General features: G+C 37.7%; 1 protein-coding gene across 1 annotated transcript in view; it reads left to right on the top strand.

Moving 5' to 3' along the window:
* Positions 1–12,849, top strand: part of pbx1b (pre-B-cell leukemia homeobox 1b) — a 390,181-nt gene that overhangs the window by 355,984 nt on the left and 21,348 nt on the right. The window contains exon 5 of the mRNA XM_034180734.1: positions 270–429. Coding sequence (XP_034036625.1) covers positions 270–429 — 160 coding nt within the window. The remainder of the gene's footprint in view (positions 1–269; positions 430–12,849) is intronic.

Raw genomic sequence — 12,849 nt, 5'->3', positions numbered from 1 at the left:
AATGGGTGTTAGCGGATGTTGAGTGATTGGCAGCTGCGTGCGCTCTAATGGTAGCTGCAGTCATGGTGACATAATGAGGTTGTTATTGCCAATCATTCCTTTCTGGTACGAGTGTGGCTTTACAGCACCAGTCTATGTCTGCCTGCGTTCTGAAAGAGGCTCTGCACTCATTATATTAAAGCCACAAACACTCCCTCAAGTCTTTTCTTCAACCGTGTATGTGTAAGGAATCCATAATCAATAACGCCCTTTATTGTTTGTCTGCACAGGTTTCCAATTGGTTTGGGAATAAAAGAATCAGATACAAGAAAAACATTGGTAAGTTCCAAGAAGAAGCCAACATGTACGCTGCGAGAACTGCCGTGAATGCGGCTAATGCATCCTCACACGGAAGCCAAGCAAATTCACCATCAACTCCAAACTCAGCAGGTGAGACAGGAGTTCCCTGGCTCTGCTCATCTATTGGCCATGTCAGTTCTCTCCAAGCAGTATGGCTGCACCACCAGGCTGCTTTCTTACTGATACCAATGTAGACTGAGAACGGTGACTCGTACAGAGTTCACTATTTTAACATTGTCAGCAGTCAAACCTCCAGGTGAACCTCTGACTGTTTCAATTTGCCAGAAATGAGCCTGTGAGCTGGTTCAGGCAGACAACCCAAGCTGCTATTCAGTACACATTGGCATTCTTCGTTCCACATAATTACACATACTACATACACTAAACACTCCTTCAAAATTGGGGAGCTATTCCAGATGCATATCTTCCAGGTCCCCCACTGCCTATCAAATGCTGCTTCTTCTGCATCCACATTATTGCTGCTGCTCAGCCCCGCCTCCACTCCACCATCCACCTATAGGCTGCAATTGTGGAAATGTGTAAATCTAATAGTTACTCCCCAATATCATATGCAAGTACTTGAGGGGAGTGATGACATCAAGCTCAAACTATGTTCTGCTGCAGTTAATATGCTCAAACATGAGTTGTCTGACTGAAATTCTTTTTGGGAAGAAAAATAATTTGGGAAAGAATGAATGGGAATGGACGGCAAATCCCTCACAGGAGTTACAAAAAATCAAAGCTGCAACAAAATAACATTAGCAACCTGGAGCTTCATTTATAAAACATTAATTATATGTATGAAAAGGCAACAGTGGTGTACAAACAGAAAAAAATCTATGTTTTGCATGCAAAAACGTCAATATAAATTACACACTACTTTGACTTATGCCTTCTGCTTCATCTGCTTCATGCCCCGTCCTCTACACACCCACATTTAATCACAAATGGTTAATGCAAAACACCTCATGAATATTCAAACATACACCTGAAGCTCCAAAACATGAACTTGTCATGGCAACCAAGAGGAAAAGCAGGACAAAAAAAAACAGATATGAAATAGAAATCAAATTGCTTGTGTTGATGACAAAAAACATTGAATACAGTTGGTGGCAACACCAGGCGGCAATAGCAAGCCCACAGCTAGTTTTGACCATTTACACTTATGGACACAGTGACTTATGGAACTTTAACAAGCTCACCACAAGAACTACAATGAAACAGAGCATCGTGCAGCTCACTCATGGTCCGGGCGTCCTAAACAGGAAGTGCTAATTTTCAAATCCACAGTAAAACAGGAAATGTTCAAATGCAAACACTTCCTGGATTGACAGACGAGATCCCATGGAATCTCGTGGGAACTCAGTGGCAAGCTCACACTCAAACAGGAAGTGCCAATTTATCAGTCACAGTGAAACAGGAAATGTTCAAATGTCAAACACTTCCTGGCATGGGTGGAGCTAGAGCGGAGGCCAGGGCTTCACTGGACTCCCCTGAAATCTGATTGGACACAGATGATTGACATGTCACAGCACCACACGTCTGGTTGAAAGAGCTGCATTTTTAAATCAGTGAGTCACACTGCCTGCTAGGTTCCTCCTGTCCAGTAGTTTCTGCTGTGTACCACAAAAAGTTCTAATCCACCTTAGAAGAAGAAAAATGTTTGCTCCAGATTTGAACTGAACACATCATTTCAACTATGGACGTCTAATCACACCAAACTTACACTGGTGAGTAAATGACCGTAGTTTATGCCAGAAATGAGGTCCAGCTTGTTAAAAGCAGCATTTCTCCTTTTATTCGGGTGACTTATTGTTGTTGGCTTATTAGTGCAGCAGATAACGGAAACAATCCTTCAAATGGTGATACAAGTATCAAATTCTGTAAAAATACAGCTGGAGCAAAATTAATGGAGCAGCTTTAACTTTTGACCCCTGTACAAACTGAAACTGACCTTTGTCACCATTCTTGCTGTTTTTACCGCATAGCTGTATAACATTCAGTCACAGATTGTCCAAACTCTACCTTTTTTGGAATCTTTATGATCAGGCAAATAATGTGGTGTAGTTTTCTATATGATTGGAGCATCTTTTAATTTAGACCAGGGGTGGGCAACTTGTTCCAGAAAGGGTCGAGGGGGTGCAGGTTTTCTTTGGAGCCAGTGATTCTATCAGGTGATTTCACTGATTAACTGATTCCATCTGCTCAAAGAAAAAACCTGCACCCTCAAGTGACCAATCATGTTTTTTAGAGTTCATGTCTAAGGATTATTTGTGCCAAATTTGATGTTTGTGTCCACTGCAGGATTCCACTCTAAATATTCTCTTATCTGCTGCACTGAGATGTAAGATGCTGCTCCTCAGTGTTTCTCAGTTGCCCTCAAAAGTATTGGAACACTTGGTATTTCACACATTTTAATTTGTTTATTCCATTTCAAATACATTTTTTTTTCTAAAATTATCTTCTGTAACTCAAACTGAAAGCAAATCTCTACAGCTTGATATAAATGAATTAAAACTCTAAAATCCAGCTTCCTGATGAAGTGGTGTAGAGGAGGATTTTCTTAAAAAGACCTGAAAGTTCAGCTACAATTGGACAGAAAGTACATTTCATATGAAAGCCTAGATTTGATGTTTTGGTGAAAGAAACTTTTGTATTTCTTCATAATTGATGTAAATAAAGTCCAAGACATATTCAGTGACTTGGAAATGTTCATGATTCCATCCCCTGACTTGTCTGAAGAAAACTGGCAATAAAACTGATTATTATTTACAGGTTTTATCAAGTTTTAGGGATTTGCTTTCAGTTTGAGTTTGAGCAAGATACTTTTAGAAATTCTAATTCTTTTTTTTTTTTTTTTTTTTTGTATTTCTTGTTCATGGCAAAAACAAATGAAAATGTGTGAAATTCCAAGTGTTCCAATACTTTTGGAGGTCACAGTATCCTAACCTTATGATGAGTGTAAAATGAGTGTGGTATTATTACTGTTTTGTTTAAGAATGTTTAATTTTCACTGTTGCTGCACTTTGTGTCAAATCATAGTCATATTATATCATATTGATATGAAAATTCAGTAAGGTATATCTTCTATTATACTTTCCAAATCTAAGGTGGAACTAATGTTTACTAAGGTACACCGAAATATCTTTAAAAAAAAAAAAAGCGTAGAGCCACTTAGGTGCCTGGTCTTGAGAACCAGGGATGGTAAGTTGAAAAGCTTTTTTTTATCCCATGGGAACTCTAACTACCCACCTAAGCAGCTCAAGAGTATGGACAGCATGTATATAAGTGACATTTACATGATAATTTATATGACAATATTGAGATCCAATAATTTGTCCATATCGTACAGCCCTACTGTCAACTCGCTGAAAACTTTGAATATTAATTTACATCTACATTAAAAAAATGCTTAAAGTGGCAGGAGGTTAAGAGGGCTGTAATTAGGGGGGTCAGCTGAAAAGCAAAAAAGAAAGATGCTTAAAAAGGTGGGGAGTATGGGGGTCTGGGGCCCCCCAGCAGCTGAAAGGTTTTTGCCATAATAATGCTTCCCTAAAGCATTTACTAAAAATAAAGTCTGAAGAACTTAAATGACATGGTGAGATGCTGACGAGCTTCGCTCGTTCATGTACGCGACATATGCATATTAGAATAAAGACACATTTATTGTTTTAGTTCTCCCAGAATCATTTGCGCTGCTATGATGTAATGGGGCTACTGTATTCATTAAGATCAAATCTCTCCTAATAAAAATTGGCCAGTGAAAATAACATGGTCCCATTTTGAATATTAATTTGCAGGAAGGAAAAGATTTGTATTTGTTCCATTCCAGCATAGCAGGCAGGACGTCCCACATTGTCCAAATGATGTCGATGATCCAGTCATGTCCAACACAAATGTTTTTCAGCAGCTTTTTTCAGCAGCTGTGGTCCACTGATTGATAATAAACGTGGTTTACATCAGCTTATATATTAAACAACTGAACAGTCACTCTGAAGTAATTATGACTCATAATCACATCTAATAATGCAGTTTTTGTATTTATGAATAGGTGGACTTGTGTTATTAAAAGCAGTTTAATGTATGAGTTATGATTCACTTGCACAAACAAAAGGTGTGTGTGTGTGTGTGTGTGTGTGTGTGTGTGTGTGTGTGTGTGTGTGTGTGTGTGTGTGTGTGTGTGTGTGTGTGTGTGTGTGTTTAAATAAAAGTAGGGGTTGACCAATATGGATTTTTAATAGTACAGATTCTAAGGTGTCACAAATGGGCCAATTGTTCACATTTTAAAGAAAGCATGAAACTTCTCCCACTGAGTCTTTAGGTTATAATTAACAATTTATTTCAAAGGTGGACACCAGTGAAATATGCAAATTAAGTAGGTGTGACATGCGATTTTCAAAATGGCCACCAAATGAAACTGAACATAAATACATACAGATGATAAACGCACTTTATTTGCAAATCGCACAGCTTGAACTTGTAAAAATCAACATTTCTCACTAATTACTATGATGTCCAAATAACATCAGTAACAGTAAAAACTGAACAAATTTTATATAATGGCATCAATAACTAAAATGTATGTTTTCTGTCTAGTATGTATCTGAAGCACTCTTCATAAAATAAGTAACAAAAAGGTGTTACTGCAAATGTTGTTATGTTATGTTTGACTAGAACAGGCTCATCATCTGTGTGGTGATAAACATAACTAATTTGGATTATCATGTCATTGTATGTAAATGTTTGGTGTTATCAAGTCGTTTCACATATACTGTACATCTACATCTGCATGATTCTACTCGTATGACAGTCATCAAGTGTCTGTTCATCAGACAACAGACAAGTCATATTTGAACAGTTTTAAACTCACATAAAGAGCTATACGAGGTCTGTCCAAAAAGTATCGTACCTTTTTATTTTTTTCAAAAACTATATGGATTTGAATCACGTGTGATTGCGTCAGCCAAGCTTGAACCTTTGTGCGCATGCGTGAGTTTTTTCACGCCTGTCGGTTGCGTCATTCGCCTGTGGGCAGGCTTTGAGTGAGCACTGGTCCACCCCCCTCATCGAATTTTTATTGTCAGTGAAATGGCTGAGAGACTGCCGCTTTGCTCCATGAAATTTTTTTCAGAAACTGTTAGAGACAGCCAGTTGGAAACCATTCGATAGATTCAGTTGGATATCGGTGAAGATTCTGTCGGTGTCACATGGATTATGGACTGTTAAAACCGTTTTAAAGACGGCCCACAGCAGGGAGGGCTCGCTGCGCGCCAAGCGGCCATTCGACAGGCTGGAATGACCAGATCATTTCTAAACTGAACGCTGTGTTGATCCGGGACATCATGTGACTACCACAGAAATGGCAAGAGAGCTGGACATAGCACTTTTGCGGCACATTCCACTGTTACAGGAGATTTTGTAATGAAAGACGTGCGGAGGATTTTGCGCGTCGGCACAAAGCAGCTCAGGACGCGCAGCAAAAAACACCTCCGTGTTGGAAGTCTCACAGGACATGTTAGGGCATGTTACACAATTTCTCGGATACTCACTCGACTGAAAGCCATCGAAAGCCGTCTGAATCTTCTGAATGGTTTCCAACACGGAGGTGTTTTTTTTTTTTTTTTTTTTTTTTTTTGCTCTTTCAAAAACTTGTGTACAATCAAAAAGTGGTAACATTTTATTGGCCCACCCTGTAAAAAACAAAGTGTACAAGGACAGAACTATACAAAGACAGAACTATTCAAAGACAGAACTACTGAAGGACAGAACTATTCAAAGACAGAACTATTCAAAGACAAAACTATTCAAAGACAGAACTATTCAAGAACAGAACTATTCAAGGACAGAGTTATTCAAAGACAAAACTATTCAAAGACAGAACTATTCAAAGACAGAACTATTCAAAGACAGAACTACCGAAGGACAGAACTACCGAAGGACAGAACTATTCAAGGACAGAACTATTCAAAGACAGAACTAGTCAAGGACAGAACTATTCAAGAACAGAGCTATTCAAGAACAGAGCTATTCAAAGACAGAACTATTCAAGGACAGAACTATTCAAAGACAGAACTATTCAAGGACAGAACTATTCAAGAACAGAACTATTCAAAGACAGAACTATTCAAGGACAGAGCTATTCAAAGACAGAGCTATTCAAAGACAGAGCTATTCAAAGACAGAACTATTCAAGGACAGAACTATTCAAGAACTGAACTATTCAAAGACAGAACTATTCAAGGACAGAACTATTCAAAGACAAAACTATTCAAGGACAGAACTATTCAAAGACAGAACTATTCAAGGACAGAACTATTCAAGAACAGAGCTATTCAAGGACAGAGCTATTCAAAGACAGAACTATTCAAGGACAGAACTATTCAAGGTCAAACTATTCAAAGACAGAACTATTCAAAGACAGAACTATTCCAAGGGCAGAACTATTCAAGGACAGAACTATTCAAAGACAGAACTATTCCAAGGACAGAATTATTCAAGGACAGAATTATTCAAGGCCAGAACTATTCAAAGACAGAACTATTCAAGGTCAAACTATTCAAGGTCAAACTATTCAAGGTCAAACTATTCAAAGACAGAACTATTCAAAGACAGAACTATTCCAAGGGCAGAACTATTCAAGGCCAGAGCTATTCAAGGCCAAACTATTCAAAGACAGAACTATTCAAGGCCAGAACTATTCAAGGCCAAACTATTCAAAGACAGAACTATTCAATGCCAGAACTATTCAAGGCCAGAACTTTTCAAGGCCAGAACTATTCAAGGCCAGAACTATTCAAGGACAGAACTATTCAAGGACAGAACTATTCAAAGACAGAACTATTGAAGGACAGAACTATTCAAAGACAGAACTATTCAAAGACAAAACTATTCAAAGACAGAACTATTCAAGGACAGAACTATTCAAGGACAAAACTATTCAAAGACAGAACTATTCAAGGACAGAACTATTCAAGGACAGAGCTATTCAAAGACAGAACTATTCAAGGACAGAACTATTCAAAGACAAAACTATTCAAGGACAGAACTATTCAAGGCCAGAGCTATTCAAGGCCAGAACTATTCAAGGACAGAACTATTCAAAGACAGAACTATTCAAGGACAGAACTATTCAAAGACAAAACTATTCAAGGACAGAACTATTCAAGAACAGAACTATTCAAGGCCAGAACTATTCAAGGCCAGAACTATTCAAGGCCAGAACTATTCAAGGCCAGAACTTTTCAAGGCCAGAACTATTCAAGGACAGAACTATTCAAGGACAGAACTATTCAAAGACAGAACTATTCAAGGACAGAACTATTCAAAGACAAAACTATTCAAGGACAGAACTATTCAAGGACAGAACTATTCAAGGACAGAGCTATTCAAAGACAGAACTGTTCAAAGACAGGACTATTCAAGGCCAGAACTATTCAAGGCCAGAGCTATTCAAGGCCAGACTATTCAAAGACAGAACTATTCAAGGCCAGAACTATTCAAGGCCAGAACTATTCAAGGCCAGAGCTATTCAAGGCCAGACTATTCAAAGACAGAACTATTCAAGGCCAGAACTATTCAAGGCCAGAACTATTCAAGGCCAGAACTATTCAAAGACAGAACTATTCAAGGCAGGACTATTCAAGGCCAGAACTATTCAAGGCCAGAACTATTCAAGGCCAGAACTATTCAAAGACAGAACTATTGAAGGACAGAACTATTCAAAGACAGAACTATTCAAAGACAAAACTATTCAAGGACAGAACTATTCAAGGACAGAGCTATTCAAAGACAAAACTATTCAAGGACAGAACTATTCAAAGACAAAACTATTCAAGGACAGAACTATTCAAGAACAGAACTATTCAAAGACAGAACTATTCAAGGCCAGAACTATTCAAGGCCAGAACTTTTCAAGGCCAGAACTTTTCAAGGACAGAACTATTCAAGGACAGAACTATTCAAGGACAGAACTATTCAAAGACAGAACTATTGAAGGACAGAACTATTCAAAGACAAAACTATTCAAAGACAGAACTATTCAAGGACAGAACTATTCAAGGACAGAACTATTCAACAACAGAACTATTCAAGGACAGAGCTATTCAAAGACAGAACTATTCAAGAACAGAACTATTCAAAGACAAAACTGTTCAAGGACAGAACTATTCAAGCACAGAGCTATTCAAAGACAGAACTATTCAAAGACAGAACTATTCAAGAACAGAACTATTCAAGGACAGAACTATTCAAGGACAGAACTATTCAAAGATAGAACTATTCAAGGACAGAACTATTCAAAGACAGAACTATTCAAGGCCAGAACTATTCAAGGCCAGAACTATTCAAAGACAGAACTATTCAAGGACAGAACTATTCAAGGACAGAACTATTCAAGGCCAGAACTATTCAAAGACAGAACTATTCAAGGACAGAACTGTTCAAGGACAGAACTATTCTAAGACAGAACTATTCAAGGCCAGAACTATTCAAGGCCAGAACTATTCAAGGCCAGAACTATTCAAGGCCAGAACTATTCAAGGACAGAACTGTTCAAGGACAGAACTGTTCTAAGACAGAACTATTCAAGGACAGAACTATTCAAAAATGCCATTTTTAGCACCCTGGCAGTCATCATTAAAATACGTTGCCACACCCCTTCAGAAGATCAATTTCACTGGTGTCCACCCCTAATTATTTTCTATATACCCTGTGCTACGTGTGGCAAATTTCATGCTTTCTTCATAATCTGAGCAATACTTTTGCTTAGAACCTGTACTATAAGGGCCGGTACCGATGGTCAACAATTTTTTTTTCTTGCATGGACTTTGAGAACTAATCTTGGGTAATTTTGGAGTGCTGAATCCGAATCTAAGCTCAGATTTCCTCTATCACATCACCTTTTTTGCAGTCTGCATGTTCAGTATTGATGGATTACACAAAAGTTGCTCATTCACTCAAACGTTTGACGCCACTAATCATGCACAAAAGAAGCTTCAAAAGCATAATTTTTAAGACAGGTTTGTGAAATGTGAACAAGAGCCGTAATATCGTTTGTGGTGTCAAAGAGGTGTGTGAGACTGCAGCTTTTGCTTCAATGCATAGTATGTTAAATGTGATGTTTTCATATCTCAAAAACATGACATGTCTGGTAAAAACTAACACCAGATTGATATTCAGCAGCCCCAAATTTCCCAAAATCCATTGAAAAACTCCATGCACGAAAAATCGTGTAGACCAATGTCTAGGTTTGGAGGCCAATACTGAATATTTCTGCAGAATATTTTGTCTGCAGTAAAGTATGTCAAAAAAAGTGACAAAATATAGTATATAATATAATATAGTATAGTATACTCTTTTAACACAAAACTTTATTTAAATGTTTTGCAGCATATGCTTAATTCACAGAACCTTTCAAGGTGACCTTCACACAAAACATTCAAGGAGCTACAAATAGAGCTCTTCTGTGTCAGTCTGTGGGATAGCAGCCTTCAGCACCGACATGCTGAACCTGTGACATCGAACAAATCAAGTACTGCTGTGGGAGGGACTTTGTTACACACCAGAAATCAGCAATTCATATTTTAAAAGAGTGGTTTGGGGAAAGAGCCGCTCAGTGCCAGAGGTCAGGGGGCATTAGCCCCATATGATGGGTACTTCTCACACATCAATAGGCCTTTGTGAAGTGGAATAAATTAAAGTAATTTAAGATTTGTAATGTTTTGTAATTGACTGTAAGAGCCACAACTTCAGGCAATTTAACTTAAATTTGACACATATTTCATGTTTCTTTTATATTTTGTTATGCGTAGGTCATAAATAACAAGTTAAAAATGTAAAAACATTAATATTGGATACACATAGAATTTTTTCTTCAAAACTACTTAAAAAATTCCTTCAACATTTTTGAGTGGGATTGCTTTTATTCATGTATTTATGTTAACAATATAACCCCTTTAATAATTCTTATTTGGACAAGAACTGAACCTGAACTGATGTTCATGTCTAACCTGTTTTTTTATTATTATTATTTTAGATGAAAAACCTTCTGAATCATAGTTTTCTGCACTTTTGTGTTTCATAAACATGAATCTGTGTGTTGAAGATCATCTTTTATGATTGTTGGCTGCTTTAACAAGCTTAGAGCTAAAGTCCGCTGTTCACACAAAGGATCATGTGATCATTTGTAAACAGTTTGTACAGTTTTTAAACAGTTCCATGAAAACTATTATCTTGGTTGTTTAGCACGAAGCCAGGATCAGCAACTTTCTTGTCTTCCTGGATCTTTTTGGAAACACAAAGCCTTTAATCGGTAAAATAAACTGTTAATTTCTCAGTGTAACAGCAGTTACAGATTACTTAATGAAGGATTCGGGTAAAGTTTTTACTTTTTGCGACTCTGAACTGAAACTCGACACAGAGACCTGTAGCACACAGCGCGGAACACTAAAGTCACTGAATGTGATCTCTTTGTCAAAATGAACGCGTGAAGGCAGAACTTGGCAACCAGTGAGTTGAGTGCTACATCCAGCACCAAGAAAAATAAATGTTATATCACTATTGTCACCATTATCACCAAAATGTAAATAAAAACAGAATACAATGATTTGCAAATCCTCTTCAACCTATATTCAATTGAATACACCACAAAGACAAGATATTTAATGTTCAAACTGATTAAATGTTCCTGAGCCCACGCGGTAAGATCCTTTACACAATGATGTTGGTTTTTAATGCAGTGCCGCCTGAGGGATTGAAGGTCACGGGCATTCAATGTTTTTCGGCCTTGTCGCTTACGTGTAGAAAGTTCTCCAGATTCTCTGAATCTTCTGATTATATTATGGACTGTAGATAATGGAATCCCTAAATTCCTTGCAATTGAACGTTGAGAAACATTGTTCTTAAACTGTTGCACTATTTTTTCATGCAGTTGTTCACAAAGTAGTGATCCTCACCCCATCTTTGCTTGTGAACAGCTGAGCCTTTTCGGGATGCTCCTTTTATACCCAATCATGAGTGTCCTCAGTTCCCAAACACTTATTGAGTGTTGTTAGAAGGAAAGGTGATGTAACACAGTGGTAAACATATCACTGTCCCAGCTTTTTTGAAACGTGTTGCAGGCATCCATTTCAAAATGAGCAAATATTTACACAAAAACAATAAAGTTTATCAGTTTGAACATTAAATATCTTGTCTTTGTGGTGTATTGAATTGAATATAGGTTGAAGAGGATTTGCAAATCATTGTATTCTGTATTTATTTACATTTCACACAACGTCCCAACTTCATTGGAATTGGGGTTGTACACATTTATTTGTTAAACCCAACACACGAGCTACAAATTGGAAATTTGTGTTCATGGATCGCAAAACAAGTGTGCAAATCAAGGAATATTTGTAGATCACCCATTTGCAGGTATTATGAGACAAATTTAACTCTATACAGAAGTCTATGTCTCCTTCAGAGTTGCCTGGGAAAATTCCCTCACTAATCTCCTCCTTGCACAGTGTTTGAGAACTGCCACCTTCAGGCAGATTTTCCACACTGTCTGTATTTTTTATTTTTTATTTTTTAATCATTGGCAAAAATGAATTCAAAGGTACATTCAGTGACTCTGACATGTCATTTTATGTTTTTTTATTTCAAATATCACAAGTAAATTTGAATGTTTATTATATGATCTGATAATACAAAATTGCTTCCTTTGCAGTAATTTCAGAACTTATTTTAAATTTTGTACTTAAAAGTTAGTGGTGCCAATCATTTTGTTGAAAGCTGCACAACACAAGTGTCAAATGTCCGAAGATCCTCAGAGGTTTAATTACTAATAGTGTTTTAATGTGAACAAGAATATGACATAAAAGTGAACTTGTCCTTTATGACACATGGCTGTCAAATGGTAACACACCACTGACATAATCAGCAAGTTACAGTTTTCCCAAAAAGTACAAACAAGTCAGTAAAAACCACCTTGAGCCCCAAGTGTCCCTCTGCTTACTGTATCTTTGTCTGTTCATGCATGAACTTAATCCAGTGTCTCTGTTCTTATTCTTCAGGACTGGCCTTTAACTCATCAGTCCAATAATATGAAGTATGTGTTAGTTTGACATCTTTTCTAGGTCTGATCTAGTGGGTAACTAGTACAGCACTTTCATCCAGCAAAGCCCAAATCTATGCTGCTGCTGTTTACACAGTGTGTAATATGCAGGAACAAAGCACTCAGAGTGCTTTGGTGGCTGCTACTACTGGAAATGATCCACTTTTATATTTAACACACATGATAAAGTCAAGTGTGGGAGCATATGCTTTTGCTGCACTTCGCTGCCTCCATGATACGACCAAACTGCCTTGGGTCCAGAATGGCAAGCACCTGGATAGATGACCAGTCTGTTCCCATGTCTCTAAAATAACCATATGCAGCAGCCAGATGAAACATGGGCATCCCCTTGGAACCCACGACCTCTGGACCAAAATCTTGGATGAGTTTATATGCCTGTGCTCTATGGCTAACCC

The sequence above is a fragment of the Thalassophryne amazonica genome, chromosome 10 (genome assembly GCF_902500255.1).
Source record: "Thalassophryne amazonica chromosome 10, fThaAma1.1, whole genome shotgun sequence".
Taxonomy (NCBI): Eukaryota; Metazoa; Chordata; class Actinopteri; order Batrachoidiformes; family Batrachoididae; genus Thalassophryne; species Thalassophryne amazonica.
This window is presented reverse-complemented; position numbering and strand designations above follow the sequence as displayed.